The sequence below is a fragment of the Telopea speciosissima genome, chromosome 6 (genome assembly GCF_018873765.1).
Source record: "Telopea speciosissima isolate NSW1024214 ecotype Mountain lineage chromosome 6, Tspe_v1, whole genome shotgun sequence".
Classification (NCBI taxonomy): Eukaryota; Viridiplantae; Streptophyta; class Magnoliopsida; order Proteales; family Proteaceae; genus Telopea; species Telopea speciosissima.
Genome location: NC_057921.1, coordinates 1,391,128 through 1,409,959, shown reverse-complemented (window position 1 = coordinate 1,409,959; position 18,832 = coordinate 1,391,128). Strand labels below are relative to the sequence as shown.

At 41.9% G+C, this 18,832-nt stretch overlaps 1 protein-coding gene across 1 annotated transcript in view; it reads right to left on the bottom strand.

The window, feature by feature from the left end:
• Positions 1-16,424, bottom strand: part of LOC122663828 (mechanosensitive ion channel protein 10-like) — a 57,440-nt gene extending 41,016 nt beyond the window's left edge. Inside the window, exons 1-5 of the mRNA XM_043859477.1 lie at positions 15,492-16,424; positions 15,036-15,373; positions 7,477-7,600; positions 7,090-7,383; positions 6,788-6,990 (exon numbers count right to left, since the gene is read on the bottom strand). Coding sequence (XP_043715412.1) covers positions 6,788-6,990; positions 7,090-7,383; positions 7,477-7,600; positions 15,036-15,373; positions 15,492-16,403 — 1,871 coding nt within the window. The 5' untranslated portion in view covers positions 16,404-16,424. The remainder of the gene's footprint in view (positions 1-6,787; positions 6,991-7,089; positions 7,384-7,476; positions 7,601-15,035; positions 15,374-15,491) is intronic.
• Between the last annotated feature and the right edge of the window lie 2,408 nt (positions 16,425-18,832).

The window sequence follows — 18,832 nt, the reverse complement described above, 5'->3', positions numbered from 1 at the left end:
ATCTACTATTATGCAATGTATAAGAAATGTATTTGATGGTATATCAATGCAATGATTTGATAAAGCTTAGGTATATGCAATGGATTAACCATGAACTTGAAAGGCTTCTCAAAGTATGAAGGAATGGGAGAGTTATTCAATCAAGCCTAGAACCAATCCAAGATAATTAACTAAACAATGTTAAACAATCTTTAAAATGCTTAAGAGAATGCAATAGTCAAGTAAGAAGCCGTTCCTATAGTGCCATTGATCATTAGAGCATGATTCCCAAACCCAAAGGCCTTAGTCTAAATCGATTTTGGCATAAACATGGTGTATGTGGCCATAAGAATGCAAGCAAAGTCAAAACATGGTCATACTTGGAATGATTTATCACAAATCCAAAGAGAAATGAGAGAGAAGTTGAAGAGACATAAGCAAAATCTCTCAATGAGAAGAATAGAGAATTGAAGGGAAAATGGAGAAGAAGAATTTTTCCTTAAACAAGTAGGAAGTGATCTTGGACGCTTGAAGTTGCACAAAATCTCCTCTAGGAAGTTGTAGAGTCTTTCTTCCCCTCCCTATGGTTGTGTTTCCTCTTGAAGCCAAAGTGAATTTTGAACTCACGGTTCTGTTTTTGTTGAAGACTCCTCGAACGGAACAACAAATGAAATCAGTTATCGTGACTCCGCTTGCCAATCTATCCCGCCTAGAATTTGAAAGGTCGTGTCTTTATAACCGACCGGATCAATGAATGGATCCACCGCCATGAGTCCGCCCGTAGATCCGATCGATTCATATTTCTATCGGGCTTATGATCTTCTGAGAACGGACGAACGAACGGATTCACATTCCGCATCCGCCCGTTAGTCCGTTCTCCTTGTCTTGCGAGGGAAACACGAACGGAACCAAAGCACTGATACCGCTCATGAGTCCGCTGGCTGTTCTTTTAGGATTTTGACCCTAGACTTTTGAGACCTTTTGGCCAACCCTTGGTGTGATGATTTGATGCATATACCCTAGGTTGGACACCTTTGCTATGTGGCCCAATTGTGGGGACCACCTAAGTTAGCCAATACCATGAACTGAAGGAGATTAGGACTTGTACCCAGCCATGCCAACCAATGAGAAATGGCAGGCATTGATGACTGTCGTGACTCCCCTCTTACCTGGAAGGGAGGAGAGTTACTTTTGAGGAGAAAGACCTCTATACCCTGTGAACTTATGGACTTAAACCTAATGGATAAGAAACCTAACCCTGTGGGTTGATATTAAGTAAGGAGCTAATGGGCTAAATTGGACTGGTTCATTTGAATGAGCCACAGAGGCCATGTGTAGCTGGAGGCCATCCATGACGCATGAGTTAGTGACGACTCTATTTGTACTTTACTTGGTTCTTCCAAACCATGTATAGACTTATAGAGGGAGTCCCACACCGTGAGTTGACCTTCCAAAAAGACTTAGTGAACCATACTCGAGGACTCTTGTTCTTATGATCTGACCTAGATGACAGATATGTCCATAGGGATATGAATGTAATTCTTGAATTTTGCCTATGAATTGATGATATATATGTATGTATTTATAGGTATGTCCCCTAAGACCTTGGACTTGTGTGACTAGAGTGAATCCTCTGGTACTACAAGTATGACCTTACTGTGATCACCTAGTTGAACCTAGACCCTTGGTCATGTTGATCACGGGTTAGTAATAAGTGCATTTAATAATGAGCGGGTAGATTAATTAGCATGAGTTGACTTAGACCTACCATAGGAGGTTGTTTGGCTCTCGAAAGAGGACCATAGAGGACTTTTTCCTGTGTAGTCACCGTGAGACGGGTACAGAGATCTGAAGGTTGAAACTGAAGGATGTAACAAGACCTTCTCCAACAACAGATATGAATGGAGTAATGGGTCACCAAATGCGTTCCCTCCGTATTGGGAGTGAACAATAGGAGATTCCATCAATATTCCAAGTCATTCTACAGTTGGGTAAGGTAATGAGATAACCAGAAGTGAAAGCATTCAGAGTGTGAACCCTATAATGAGGACTTGACGGGTTGAGTTCTATAACCCAAGTGTAACCAGAGTTGTGAAGGTCAGAATGGTGCCCTATACCTAGACTAAGCCACCTGAAACAGAAAGTTCCCTAGACTTCTCCAGACCAGGAGATACCCCTTGACCTGCTGGTATATTTTGACCACCGACTCGAAAGGTTCAAAGTGAGCCTAGGTTATTGTGGACCACACCCCTGTGGTAATGTGACCATGTGGGGAAGAGAATTTTGGAACCCGACCTGCTGTGTCAAATAGGCACTACCCTACCTGGACCCGACCTTTGACTTAGTTTTTAAGTAGTGGGTAATTTGAGATGTTGAGTGTTCAACAAGCTCTTGCCCTGAGACCCGGGTTGCCTCAAATTTTGAGGATGAAATTTTTAATAGGGTTGGGGGGATGTTACACTCGCACCCCAGATATCACCTTATACCCGGGGCAGTTTAGACCTTTACCCAATGAGTAATGCCTTATGACCATAGTCAACCCTGATGACCTTGAACTGAAAGTAGTATAATAAGAACCCCCTCGAAGTTTTAGAAGTGTGGGTCAAAGCCCCGCCAAATTCCTTAAAGTTTGGGCCGTGACAGCAGCACCGGAGTCATAAACGGACTCACTCTTACTGAATCCACTCGGGGATCCGCCTGTGCTGTCATCAGTCTTTTTGGATTATTTTACTATGGGACCCACATCCCCGTGTCCCGGACACTACCATTAGACCTTTGGACCATATGGACCCCTACCCTTGCCATGGATTGATTATTTGGACCATGAAGTGGGGCCCACAAAGCCTAACTTAAATATTTAATGGGTTCTGTATACACTAGCCTAAACCAAACAGGACATAAAGGCTAATATGCCTAAGTGAGGCATGGACCCAACCCAAACAGACCCTAATTAACTAAATGGACCTAAGGCCCATGACTTGGACCAAACATGGCCTAATGCCTAACCCAAAACTCATTTAGAACCTAAGGACCTAAACCACATCCTAAAGACCCCTAACCAAACACACCCTAAGGACCCTTCTACCCTCTTAAAGCTAAAAGAACCTCTCTTATTCTCGTATCCCTCCCCCTCCCCAAAACTGTGGAGGAGAAGAGACAAGAGAAGGAGAAGAAGGAGGAAGAAAGAGGGAAGAAGTAGGAGTGGAAGAGGAATGAGAGGGGATGGGAAGAAGATGGGAGCTATGCCAAAATGGCTGGCTGCCCCACATCTCCTTCTCTTGCTGATCGGACCAAGAAGGGAGAAGAAGGTGAAGGAGAAGAGATGGAAAGGAAGGGAGGAGAACATGAAGGCTCACCTAGCCTTGGACTCCACCCCTCCATGGGAGCATCTCACCAAGGTAAGCTCCCTGAACCTGGTTCTCCCCATTTTTACCTTTTGATTTTGGTAGAATCCTTGAGCTTGGACTGACCTAGAGTTCCATTGGGACTCAAGGTGAAGCTCGGTCCCTAGTTGGAGCTCTAATGGAGCTGACCTAGGTATGGTTTGAACCCCTTGGTGCTGCAATTGCAGCCATTGTTGGTGATCCCTGGCTTGGGACCTTGAAACCAAACCCTTAGACCCCAAATTGAGACCCAACCTTGTGGATCTTGAATCCATAAGCTCAAGCCTAGGTTCTAGTGACCCTAGGAATGCTTAGACATCCCTTCCCTGTTCCTGAGATGCTAAGGAGCTCTAAGCCCCAAGCTTGAGCTGAAACTCCTTGAAATCTTGGAAGAGACTGTCGGCGGACGAACGATCGGATCCATCCATCGTGGTACCATCCGTCGTCCGCCCAGTATAAACCCTGTGTGTTTGGCCTGAGCGGACGAAGGCACGGATTCACTCTGTTTGCCTCCACCTGGGACCTGTTGCTCTCGGGTCTGTCTCAGAAAATCGAACGGATGCAGGGGCGGACCCAAGAAGCACATCCACCCGTGGATCTGCTCCCTTTTAAGTTTGTCTCAGGTGTCAAACGGATCAACTATTGGACTCAAGTAAGAAGTTTCGTTCGTGGGTCCGCTCGCCTTGGTTTTACCTTTTGGCATGAACGGAGTCAGGGGCACCCTATGTGTTTGGCCTGAGCAGACGAAGGCACGGATTCACTCTGTTTGCCTCCACCTGGGACCTGTTGCTCTCGGGTCTGTCTCAGGAAATCGAACGGATGCAGGGGCGGACCCAAGAAGCACATCCACCCATGGATCCGCTCCCTTTTAAGTTTGTCTCAGGTGTCGAACGGATCAACCATTGGACTCAAGTAAGAAGTTCCGTTCGTGGGTCCGCTCGCCTTGGTTTTACCTTTTGGCATGAATGGAGTCAGGGGCGGATTCACCTCTGCTGAGACCGCCCGTGAGTTCGCTCGTGCTATCTTGGTTGAAACTTGGTTTTAACCCTGAGGGTCTAGCATGGGACCCCTCCTATACTTGTTTTAATGCTTTCTTTGACATGTTAGGTTGGTGCACCGGTGAGATTCATGTGAACCATGCCGGATGACACCCGATGCCCGGGGAGATTCATGCCAATCACGTTTGGTGACACCTATGCCTGGTGAGTGGGTTCTGGGTGACTTTGTTGGGTTTGATTATTATATAATTGTTAATATTAAGCATGTTATCTTATACTTATAAGCATTGTGCGCATTGCATTTTATTCAATTATGAACTGTTGTGACTATGATAGCATGCTCACCATTGTATCGGGCTACAGTGTTGGGTGTGCCGGTGTCGGAACCCCAATTTATTTAAATTATGAAAACTGTTGTATGTCATCCTGAACTATATGTGTCGTACCGTGCTGGTATCCGGGTACTAGATGGAATGAGACGTTGATGCACCCGGAATACCTCTCGGGATGATAGAACCCACATATAGTATATCTGTGGCTAGGATGCTTGTTCCCTTATGCAGTTTATGTGTTGGATAGTCTGAGCACTTGCGGTCTGTGGAGGTGGGAGAGGCCAGGGCAGGGGTAGTGATGGCTATTGAGGTTTGCCACTAGGTGCTCATGATGGCTTCTACCTGCACAGGTCCCTTTGTGATAATTGAGGTCTCACTGGGGCGATAAGATAAGTGACCCTCAGTGTTTCCCGAGTTATCACAGCAGCATATACTTGACCGATAGAATTGTGTGTTAGGTGAAAAATGAATCTAACATTAGCATGCATCATCCTGATTGATATTGATTGTATGGTGTATGTGCATTCCCCTTTGCTCCCTCACTAGCTAGTGTAGCTAACCCCGTTGTATAACCACTTTTTAGTTTATATGCAGATAGCCTCTTGACGAGCACCATTGGATGCAAATCAAGTAGAGTTGATGACTGTGACTTGGATGTAGATGTACACTCAAGCATTTGTGCCCTTGGGGCAATGGTTTATTATTATTAAATTTTTGTATTCTTTCAACAATCTTGTATAAACTGTATATTTATTTATTAGGACAGACTTCATGGTTACGAACATTGTTATTGTACTATGTGTTATCATTAGAGAACTGATGCTCTATAATTTCACATATTTGAATTTAATTTCGCTTCTGCTAACTCTGTGATTGGAACGATTTATTCCTTTTGGTACGTTCCTTTCTGTTGTCATATAGTCATGACAGGGTGGACTGTGGCTCGGGACACTGTATCTGCGATCCTGGTAGGTGTTGGGATGATGTGTGATTGTCCCAGTCATACCCCTATGTGGTAAAATATCTTACATCGGGATAGGGGCGTGACACCCTGTCTCTCTCTCTCTCTCTCTCTCTCTCTCTCTCTCTCTCTCGTTGTGAGATCTATTAGGGTTTTGGATACCCTAGTTTGGTTTTTGGATTGGATCCAGTGTTTTTGGAGAAGAAATTCTGGTTTGGCTTGAGGATCTTCTACTACATCAAGGAGATTCAAGTTGGGGCTTTCTTGAACGGCGCATTAGGGGAAGAACCATTATCTGGAGGAGGAGCAACACTTAAGACTCTACAGGTTAGCAGATCTTAATTTTTATTTTATGCATTAAGTATTTTAATTATTTAATAATAATGGGATGTGAAAGAAACCCCAATTGATCTATTTTCCGCTGCGCATTCGAGTATGGGATGGATCACTCTTTTCATGGGATGGAAAAGAGATGACCTGCTCAATTCTTGTGGATCCCATGATTTTAAGGGACAAGAACAGAAAGTGTTTAGTGTAAAATTTTTATATCAAACCCTAACTGGGATTCACTAGGGTTCCCATGGGCAACCATGGGATTGCCCTAGGGTCCCATGGGCGACCATGGAGTGACCCAGAGATTTCCAATAGTTGTGAACCCAAGATGATCACATGACTATTCCTACACCAAAGGCCCCATCTCTGGCCCCGTTAATTGTTGTTTTACTTCGAGATCTGACTTAGTCATCGGAGAGACCTCCCTCGGGACATACTCTGGGGTACTAACTCTCCTTGTCTTCTAGTTCTATCTTTGTGCAGGATTGCACTGAACAGGACCAGACCACGGAGGGAAGATCCCAGCTGCAACAGCTCATACACCTTCATACAGTAATCTCCATTTATTTTCCCAATACAGAACAAGTTCCCTGAGTGAACTGAGTTAGGTCCTTGGTATATTGGAGTACTCCAAAATCCTACAATATATTACATTATGATTCTAAGGCAATCAAACAATTTCAAGCTTTTAGATGTGAAACCTCGAAACAATGGATTATACTCAAGCAATTTGTATGTGTTGTAAATCAAGGAAAAATGAAAATGAAAACAAAATAAAATAGCATGAGAAAGGATGCTTACCCATGTATAGCCTTCTTAAGAGCTGTTATAGTCTCAATAGATGTAGAGATATCAATAGTAAAATCAATGGTGTCTGCCATTTCTGGACTTCTATAAAAATTGCTGATAGGCTTGGTGAGCAGAACAGAGTTGGGATAGTAAATCTTTTCATTGTCATAACGGAGAAACACGGTTGTCAATATATTCATCTCCTCAACAATCATCTGTGGAAAAAGTTGGGTAAAAATAGAAGAATCAAAATATTTAGAGTTACATAAATTAATTAATTGAAGCTAGGGCTAGTTGTTGAAAAACTACTATACCTGAACCTTATCGATAACACAACGATCACCAACATCAAAAGGGTGCATGACAAAGACAAAGATGATAGACTCAAAGATAGTCTTGCATGTGTTTTGGAACATGAAACCAACTAGTAGCAGCTGAGATGTGACCACTAGGATGACCTTGGTTGTAGCCAACCCCATCACCAGAAGGGAGACCACAATTATGATCAAACTAATAATGGCGCTTGCTAACTTATGAAGTTGGTGCACTGCTGTTTTTGTGTCATTAAGTGAATGTGCTAGAGATTTCCTCTCAATGTAAGCTCGTACCTGCAGCATGCATGGCAGGTACGTGATTAAATAATTAATCATAATACTACTACAACATAATCAAAACAATCAAAGGGATTAGTTGTGGCTTACCACCCAATTCCTGAAAGATGATTTTCTGATTTGTCCAGTCTCCAATGCACCTTCAAAAAGAGGGAATATGGTATGGACCTCCTCCCTTCCCAAGAACCTCATCAAATCCTCCTCTTCGATGTACCTGCAATTACAAAATTCAAAACAATACCTCCTCTTAATTTAATATGTCGTAATGTTAGTTTGTCTCTCCTTCACGGTGATTTCCACTTAAAAGATCAATATTTAGTTAGCAGGGATGAGAAAAATCACCTGGATGCCACAAAGAGGAACTACAGTTGTGTCTACATATATGAATATTGAACCCAAACCAAACCATGTTGGATATTTTGACATTTGATGTGTGTTCATTTAACCTAATTTAATTAATGACGTTACCTTTTTTTATGATAAAACTAAATTCATTCATAAGAACAAGGAGAACGCACAGTTGTTGAGCCATGTGACTCCTCTAACCATGGAGTGGACTTTGGCCAAACTGTCATACATGTTACCAATAGAGTCTTCCTTGCTAAGGAGTTAGCAACAGAGATGATCTCCCTATGAATACAATAAAATGAACATGCTCTAAAGTAAGATTACAAATGTAGAGTGTCTTCTACCACTAGTTGATCCTAAGTCCACTATTGAATTGTTATAATTGTTATGTTTTATCCAACTGCCTTATTATATCGTTATTTGTTCTCAACTACAGAAAGACTTGGACACTTTGTTCTAGGGTTGCCGTATGGTATGTTTCCCCAATAGAGATTGGTTAGGAAATATAAATATGAACATTGATCCATTAAAAATTTTGAATGGTTCACCGCCAGTTGTGTTTGGCAACAAGAATTTCTAATAGTCTATTCTCTCCATAGCTGAGAGGTACTTACTATTACATTCGTGTTTTGGGCGCCTGTGGTGTGTAAATTTAAGATATAATTAAATCTAGAGCTTGGTCTCCCTGGTAATCATGGTGACCAGATACATGGAATAAACAAGTGATCTAGCTAGATATGTTAGAGAATGCTCTTCACCGGTGTTGAGGTGACCAGCCAGGGTGAAGACTAGTCTTCTCTGGTGCCTTGATGACCGGCCAGGGTGGAGAGCAAGAGCCATTAAAGAGAAGATTCTCCCCGAAGCTTCAGTGACCGGCTAGGGTGGGGTCAGTCTTCCCCGATGGTTAGGCGACCGGCTAGGATGGAGATCGGTCTTCCCCAACGCTGTGGTGTCCAACCAGGTAGGGTGGGGATCGATTCTCCTCGGTGCTTCGGTGACTGGCTAGGATGAGCATTAGAACATTATATTAATGATGGCAAACCTTGATCTAAATAAGAAGAAATGAAGCTTTATAATCAGTTATCTATGAAAATGCTCTGTTTATTATGCACATGTCCACATGTATGTATGTTAACATGTTAACCTCACTAGGCTATCATCTCATCACTTTATGTGTTGAAATTTTTTAGATGAGGAGGCAGGTGAGAAGGCTTGTATAGCTCCAAAGTATAAGAATTGAGAACTTAGAGTGAGTTTGAGGGCTTATAAGACATTAATTTTGTGATGTTGGAAATAGTTTCTTAATTGAATTGTATATAATATTTTGAACTTAGAGTTAGAGCTTGAAGGCTTATAAGACATTTTAAAAGGCCCATTCATTTGATTCTTGGGTAGAGGCTACGTTTTCTTTTAATTTGCCTCGGAAGAAGACATGGCAGCAGTTTGGCGATGCAGTCCGATACAATTTGGAAACCAATTCTTTCGGTTTCTGGTACGTGAAGGGATTCCCTGCGTTTACCTATCTTGAAGAAGATGAGAGTAGATGAGAATAGAGAAATTGCAGGAGTTAATTGGTGTATTCTCATAGAGATTAAAATAGGTTACTTTTCCTAATGACATTCTTATCTTCATATTACTAATTAATAGGTTGCTAAAAGGGCAGCGGTTACACAACTTCTCCAATTTCTTAGTTACAACTCCTCATTACTCCCTCTACGTTCTCTACAACCAACCATAATACAATATGACCAATGACTCAACAACACACACTCCATAATAACTTACCACTAACCCATATTGACTAAATAACTAACTACTAATTTAACGTAATCATAAGGCAAATAAATCACTCAATAGCAATCTAATCGACCATGGCCATGTAATCAACCAACATACCATGTGGAACACGTAACAGTTTCAAAGGTGAAAAGCTGACTTTAATATCCATGAAGAACAAGTGTTGACGAAATTCGTATGGATCAGATTTCCTGACCTCCCTTTCGAATACTGGCACGAGTGTATTCTCCTCTCGACGGCAAAGGTGGTAGGTAAACTAGTCACGCTAGATCGCTGAACTCGTATGGCTTCGGTGGGGAGTTTTGCAAGGATTCTGGTTGAGGTTCCTGTCTCGAGCAGTAGGCTCAAAGAAATACAGATTGAACGTGTTCAACTTGGTTCGTCTGAACTACAAATATTCACCCAAGCAGTGATTATTGAAGATTCTGGTTTATGGTGTGGTTTTTACAGCAAGGCTAGACATCTCATCTCCTATTATCGTGAGAAGAAATTTGCCGACGCTCGTGAGAGAGCTGATTAAAAGGAGCAATATGGAGTGGTTGGTGTTGTGTACGTTGATAAGTAAGGGGCTAAGTTTGGCCGACGCAATAGGTCTTCTCCGACAAAGGTTGACAAGGGAGCAAATCCTAAATTTTCCTTAGATGGAGGGGACTCTTTCCTTAATTAGCCAGATCATATATATGATTCCTTGCACGAGATCCCTCAGTGTCGTTATGGAAACACAATTGGGGAGTTCCAAGTCACCATGGGCGCTTGGCTGTTATGAAACACAATTGGAGAATCCAAGCCATAATGATAACTTTGAAGGGACAACATTCCCCATGATTTCGGATGGAGCAAATTTGAATCATGGGTCTCTTTTTAGAACTTGGGCTGATCACTTGAATCGAATGGTGGATAATCCTATGGCTGATGTGGACTTGGATCCAAATAGTTGCACCGGGTTTGTAATGTGCCTAATGGGGCCCACTCTAGTGTATGGGAGATAGATTGGGCCAGCCTAGTATGCGATAGATTAAAGGGCTTGATTTAACGCGTTCCATCAGCTTCAGAGCTTTTGGAGTATCTGTCAAGTACCTAACATTTGGTATTAGAGTTGGACACTACATCACGGGTTCGAATCACCGAAAGGGCTACCTGGAGTAGAGTGAAAGCTGTCAAGAAAGGGCTACTTGCCTCCAGGCAAAAACCCTAGAGCAAAGTGGAGTCGATTGGAAAGGGTCACCTTTCGCCAGAGTGAGAGCTGCCTAGAGTGAGAGCCGCCGAGGACGACAGTTGCGGAAGCATGGTGGTATGTTATGAGCCTAATGGGGTCCACTCTAGTGTGTGGGCGATAGATTGGGCCAGCCTAGTATGCGATAGGTTAAAGGGCTTGATTTAACGCGTTCCATCAACTTCGGAGCTTTTGGCATATCGGTCAAGTACCTAATAGTGTAAGACCTAGAAGTTGGGTTAGATAACAAGATGGGTGAGAGTGCCTCCAATGATGTGAACTCTGGTTCAAGCGATGAGAGCTTTGCTGCTAACCCAACATATGAAATTGAGGCAGCCTCCCAATTAGACTCTTCCTCTCATCATAATGCCGGTGCTCAATCTATTGGCAAGAAGAAAGGGAGCGGATGAGTGAAGAAGTTTTAGAGGGTTTCTGGAGTCACTACTCATGGTGGAAGAGGCGGGGGTGGTCGTGAAGGGGTTGCACATAGGCCTCCAAGACCAGGTCTTTGTAATACTAGAAAGAAGGGCTTGTTATAGAAATCCAAGAGGGAAAGTTTCTCGTGCATTTGTCAAAGATGGCTAATATAGATTGTATTGCTAAGAACAGAGAAGAGGCTGAAGGCGTCAAATTGACGAAGTGTGGGAAAGGGAAGCAAGTTATCGATGTAGAGCAGATAGGGCGCAGGTCTGATCCCATCGCTACCACCAAACAATAATCCTATGCAGCACCGCTCCATCGTGGGCGCTCTCCAGTACATCACTCTGACACGACCTGATGTCGCCTACTCAATGATTCGCGTTTGTCAGTTCATGCATTCACCCACAAATGTCCATTGGTCCCATGTGAAAAGCATCCTGTGCTACTTGAAGCACACACAGTCTCATGGTGTTTTTATTAATCGCTCCACAAATCTTCAAGTTCAAGCCTTTACAGATGTTGATTTGGGCCAGCAGTGGCAATGATTGCAATTCCAATAGCGGTTTATATCATTTGTATGGGATCTAATCATATTTCCTAGACATCCAAGAAGCAAAAGACTGTTCGGTCTTCTATTGAGGCTGATTACGAGGCCCTTGCAGATGCCTCTACTAAGCTCACCTAGCTGCACTCTCTTTTTGGGGAACTTGGCATTCCTGACACACAAGCACCAATCTTATGGTGTGACAATATCGGTGCCACTTACTTGTCTGCCAATCCGGTTTTCCATGCTTGCACTAAGCATGTGAAAATGACTTTCACTTTGTTCATGACAGAATCGCGAAGAAAGATCTTAATGTTCAATTTATCTCCACAAAAGATCAGTTAGTCGATATCTTCACCAAGTCACCAAGGCTCTATCCACCTCTCGATTTAGCTTCCTACAAGACAAGTTGAAGATCCGCAAGCTCCCCTCTTCACCTTGAGATTAGATTCTAGATCTTGTAAATATCCTCTGATTCTTATCTTATGGGATTACCAATTTCATTGTAATCGTTGTAACGGAATCAATGAGGTCAATTTCAGTGTGACTCTTCTCATTGAAGACCACGATAGAAATTCCAAAGTTAATATACGTCACGAACTATGCACAAGGGAGAGCACTCGTGACGGCGATGTAGCCGTAGTCTACCAGAGAGAGAGAGAGAGAGAACATTTTATGGATGATCTGCTGAGTAGCGATATAATTGGATGGAGGTAGAAGAAAACCGTAGATAAAATTGTCCAAGTCGTAGGTAGAGGAAAAAAAGAAAAGGTAGAGTGGTTATTTTAGTAAAGTGAAACCTTATTTTTGGTTAATCTTGTAATTTTTTCAAAAGAAAAGTCTAATAATTGAGAGGAAGGGTGGAATGTGGTTTGATGATGCGCGTACAGGAGGCACTTCCTAAGTGGAAAGTAGTGGGACCATTTTTCTAAGGGAGTCGAGTGAAATGTGTGGCAGTTTTTTTTTTTTTTTGGTGAAAAGAGTTAATTATCTAGAAAACAAAGTTCTCGGAGAATCAGCGTATAAAGGAAGGAGAATACAGTTAGGGGAGATTGGTATCAAACAAGATTGTTCTTAACTGAAACCCCAACGGAAGCTAAACAATCGGCTACAGTATTAGCTTCATGAAAAGTATGCTTGAACTAAATATCCTCAAATGAATGAGAGAATTGAAGGCAGTCCTTGATAATAGGCTTGAGTCTCCGAGAAATAGAACCACTCTTCTTACAAAGAACATTCATCCCAAGCAGCACGTGCGAATAAATCAAAGCATAAATTTATCCGACTTGGTTGATAAATCCATCCAAAGCGACGCCAACTTTCAGCCGCACCTAGAGTGAAGGCAGTCCTTGAAATGTGTGGCAGTTCGCTGGTTGGGATCACTAATCACTAATAACTGACCATTGACCGCTGACCACGATCAGGAACGACAAAAAAAAGAAAAAAGAAAAAAAAAAGTGAGGGAATTTTCAAGTCACCAACTGTACCATGACTTTTTTCAGCACGTGCGAATAAATCAAAACATAAATTGTACGACTTGGTTGATAAATCCATCCAAAGCCACGCCAATTTTCATACCATGCTCCCTGAGATGTACACTTTGTATTTGTTTTTAGACAATACTTATGCACTTGTTTGATAAGAACAATCCAATAATTATGCACTTTACGTCTTTACCAACACCTAAATGGACATATAAAAAAGCAAGCCTACTCCACCGAGACCAATCTTTGTCCTTTATTGTTTTCTCAATTGTTCTTGAATTTTTTTTTTTTTTTTTGATAGGATCAATTGTTCTTGAGTTGACGGTATTACTGTGACCATTCTTAATATTTCTTGATTTGGGTTTTTGGGCTTATTCAACCTATGGGTTAGGTTCGACCCTTAAATTAAAATCTGATCTAGTGATCACTCAGGAAGTGTCGAACCAAGCCGACCTGGTTACACACACCTACACTAAAGCTAAAATAGGATAGTAACACATAAAAAAGATCAGTTCAGAAACCTGTCCTGTTCATAGAATATTGGTTACAAAAACAGGAGAGAGACATGATTGTGTTGCGTGCAACCTCACGTGCATGGTTCTCTCCTAAGTGGCTGAGTTGGAAGCATTAAGAAGTCAGAAGGAGTAATTATCGTGGGAGGAGTTATTATCAGGGGAGTAGTTATTTAACTTATTATATCTCTTTAAATAGATGAGTCATAAGTAATATGAAGTGAAGAGTTTTAATCCAATTAATCTGCTTAGGCGGAAGAGGCAGAGCTTCCTCGATTCGATAGAGCTCACCATATTATCTCTCAACCTCTCTCTCAGTTGAAGGACTTCTCTACAAAATAGGAAACAAGAAGAAGGGTACTATGTACATACCAGATTGAGTTTTCCATAAGTCACTGTGAATGGGAATACATTCACCCTGGGCTTTAGAAACATGCGAGAGGGTATTTTGATATATATATATATATATTTTAAAACCCTAGGATAGTGTACCTTCACCATATTTTGATATATATATATATATATATATATATATATATATATATATATATAAAATTAAAACCCTAAGAAGAGTAAAAAGGCTCAGTTGCTGAATTCAAATTTTACATAGATTACCAGGTTATTAGGTGAAAAGGAAGGACAATATGGGTATTTAAAAACATGAGGAGAAAAGCGAATATAAAAGTTTAAAAACAGGGGAGTGATTACCACTTTAATAAATTTAAAGAAATTTAAGGTAGGATATTTTTAATAAATATAGGTTAAATGTAGTGGAGTGATAATAATTACCACTTTATACAACATTTTTTTATTAAAATTCTTTTTTGGATTTTATTTTATTTTTTGTTAGAAAAAATTCATTTTTGGATAGAAACAAAGAATATTATTAGCTTTGAATTAATATGCGCATCCAACCTGTACTTAGGGTCCACTAGGATAGGCGATGTTGATCGTTAAATTGAATCCTTCATAGATTTTCTTTTTCTTTTTTTGGTTTTGTGATAAGAATCCTTCATAGATTCGCGGTTTCCTTTCGGACCCAATCTGTGCCCTACCAGAGGGAGACGGACACTAATCAACACTCTTTAACTGTACAACTTAGTGGTGTTCCCTCGCTCGTACGACAAAAAGAGTGAAAAGTAACTGAGAAAGTAATAAATCCGCTTTGACGGAGACAAAGCGCACCATCTAGCAGAAGTGGCAGCTCAAAAAGCGCCATCGCCGGCCGACGGGAAGCACTGACAACCGGCGACGGAGGTTGTGAAGTAAGAAGCAGTATGAAGCAATTCATTAATGTATGAACGAACTTTGAAGGAGTTGTACGTACTTACTTGGCTCCTGGTTTGGCAACGTTCTTGAAGATGCGTTGGGCGCAGTTCCTCGCCTCCCACTCACTAGTGATCTCCGACTCAGCGTTAGCAAAATCGTCGATGGTCCTCGAGATCGTCGACAGCCCCGAAGATCTCACGTAGTTCATTAGCCTCTTCACGTTAAAAGGTGATGCAGTGGTAGTTAGCTTCCTCAGTTTCTCTATATCAATCCTCCTTGATCCGAACCTCTTCGACCTCGTCGTCGTCATCATTGCCCTCTTCGTCCCACCTTCCCTTCTCAACCTTGCCGGTAATGATTTCGAGTGTGTAAAGCTTTCCTTCTTCGCCTGTTCCTTCAACTAATAATTTTTTGGCAAGAGCACAAAAAAAAAAAAAAAAAAAAAAACAACTCTGACTTAATATACTGTAGTAAGAAAGATGTGGGAATATATGAAAATAGATAGATAGATTAATTACCTCTTCTTCATCAAGGGGCGGGCCGGATAATGTCTCGAGTATGTAATGGTGGAACACGCTCTCCTTTATCCTGTCGAAGAAGGTTGCGACATGGAACGACGAAGCCAACCACTTCACTAACACAATCTTCACCAGCCACATCGTCGCTGCGGTTAGTACCGTAACCAATGCTTTAAACACCAAATTCAAGATCTTCTTGTCTTTCTCAACTTCTGGGTTGAACATGAATGTCCATGCAAGCAAAACCAGGCCCAACCAGACACAGTTCTGAACGCTCTTCCGGAGGCCGTACACAAAATAAAGAACCTTCTCGCGAAGTAAGAAGTTGCGTTCTATGAGGAATACAAGGAGACCAACGAGCCATGCGGAGACAAGGCGACCAGAGAAGATGACCATGACCATCAAACACCATTTCCATATCACTAACCCCCACTTGACTTGGTACTTGAGGGACTTCATCGTGAGGGAACATATCAAGGAAGTCAAAATGATCACAAATAGAACCCATTCGATTATAAGTCTCTTACCAATCTTTCGCTTCTTCTTTCGGTACTTTCCCGTATTATCTTCTCCATCTTCTTCACCTTCGATCAAGAGATCGTCATCTTCGTCATCATCGGTTGAGGAAAGGTCGTTTCTATTGGGGAGTAGGGGTTCCTGTAAATCTAATTCAGGGATAGATTTTGAAGCCGGTGGTGGATAATTAATCTCGACGAATCGGGATTTGGGTTTGGAGAAGTTGAGGCGACGGAGGGTGCGGTTTCTTGTTGGGTTTGGGGACCTCTCGTCTTTGTTGGTCACTGTGTCGTTGAGCGGCTCTGTCTCAAAGGAGACTTTGAGTTTGGGGTTTGGCTGTTCAAGATGAAGCACCACTTCGTCTGTTGTGGTTTTCTCTTTCTCAAGGTTCTGCATCACTGTATCTTGGCTTGGCTCACACACTCAGAGTGAGTGAGATTTTGGGTTTTCCGGTGATATTAACAGTTATTACTTCCAATCGAAAATGCTCGACATTTTCAAGTCCAAAACTTTAGAAAAAGGGTAAAGCTAATTGTCACTAGGTAAGGTTACAAAAGTTGTAACATCATTTTCAAGTCCAAAACTTTAGAAAAAGCGAAAAGCTAATTGTCACTCAGTTAGATTACAAAAGTTGTAACGTACTTTCAGTGGTCTAAAATGCCCATTATACTAAAAATATGATTGGTCAAAACTCAGAACAAATACAGACATGTACTTTCCCAACTTTGAATTAAAAAATAAAAAAACTACGTATCTTTAAGGTAATAACTGTAATTACACATCTTTTATGAAGTATCGGTCAGAGAATATTCTCTCACCATCATCCTCCTATGAACTTGGCTCTCCTCCAGCCATGGTGGGAGCTGGAGGTCCACCTCAGCCAAAACAGGGGTGTTTGGGTCATTTAACAAGCGGGCCCCTATAAAATGATCAAACCCCCCTATTTTGGCTGGGGTGGATCCTCCAGCTCCCGCCACAATTGTAGGAGAGCCAAGCTCTCCTCCTGTGCCCTATGAAAACTGGGACGAAAGATGGGAAAGCAATAGGCACCGTTTGATGCCTTTGGTTGTTGAAAAGTTCTCTTTCTAGTGACCCTCCAATAGGTTTTTGCCTTCATCTTATTTTCTTGGTTGTTCCTACATTATTATCTCCGGCAAGTTGCTAATAAGTTCTCCAACGGTAATGGGCTAAACACATACCCTCTAATCGGATGCTTGATCTCCTTCTACAAGAACCAAATCCATCTCTTAGATTGGTTCATCCATCTCCTCACCAATATATAGAATCTCTACTAGTTCACAACATAAGCCATAGTCTTGATCTCCTCAAAATAGAATTGCAAGTATGTCACACACCGATCCCTGTACCACAGGGTAGTATGACTAGAGCATACAGCTACGCTCCACTTTCCACCAAGATCACTGATGCAGTATCTAGAGGCTAACTCATTCCAACAAAAATCTATAAATCAAGAAGGAGATAATATAATAATAACAAGATCAAAGTTGCAAAAGCTAGGTTGTATCATATACAACAACTGTTAAAGTTTATCCAAAAGTTACAATTCTTTCCAATTAAGACTTATGTATTAATTACTATTTCAATAATACATCGATCATGAAAGGAAACAAAAGAATACATAAATGTATCAAAAAAATATGGCCACGGGGTCGAGCATCACTATTCCCCAAAGGAACAAGCATCACATTACCAGTCTAGTTCATGCTCCTCAATCTCAGGAGTCCACCAATCGTCAATACTACCATCGGGAACCACATAGTCTGAGCCGCCCGGCACCGTTGCACCTACATCAATATCTAAAAGAAGATTTCCTCGAGGAGTGAGCTCCACTGAGCCCAATGAGTAGTTATGTTACACCCGCACCCGAAAATGGGCAATAGTTAGGAGAGGTGCGCCAGCGGTGAGCAGAAGCAAGGTTATTAGATACCGAAGGAAACCCCGGCCAGAACCACAGGTGCAAGTTTCCCTGCATGTGGCTCGTCTGTGATAACTTCTTCGAATTGGCGTGAACTAGCGGACCGATCAGTAAGTGGAGATGCTCCCTCTAGCTGAATATATCCTAATACCCCGGGTCAAATTAGACTTTTACCAACGGGTAATGCCACGATGGCAATGGTCAACACTTGTGACCTTGAACTTTAATTTTCCATTATACGTATCCCCTCGAAACCCTGAAAGTACGGGTCAAAGCCTTGCAATTTTTCTTGAGGTTTGGGCCCTGACAGTAGCAACAGAGTCACGAACAAACTCTCTAGAATGGTTCCGTTTGTGGATCCGTCTGTACTGTTTCTTGCCCTTTTGAATTATTTTCGTGCGGGACCCACATCCTCGTGTCCCGAACATCATAACTAGACCTTTAGACAAGATGGACCCCCACCCTTACCTTCAATTGGTTAGTTGGGCCATGAAAGTGGGCCCATAAAATTTAATTTAAATAAATAATGCATTCTTCTACTTAGCTTGAACCAAACAAGCCCTAAAGTTAATGTGTCATTTATAAGACCTAGGGTAGACCCAAACATGTCCTAACTAAATAGACTAATTAGGTGGTGACCTTGGTCAAACAGGCCCTAAGGTTCATTTAAACCCAAAAGACTATATTGTGTCTTAGAGGCACTTAGGCAAATAGGCCCTAAGGCCTCTTTTGGCCCTTAAAAGATAAGGTTTAGCCTCATATTCTCCTATCTCTTCCCCTCCAAGCCAAACCGTGGAGGAGAAGAGACAAGGAAGAAGAAGAAGAATGGGAGGGGAAAGGAAGAAGATGGAAGGCATGCCAAGGGGGTTTGGCTGCCCTACCTTCCCTC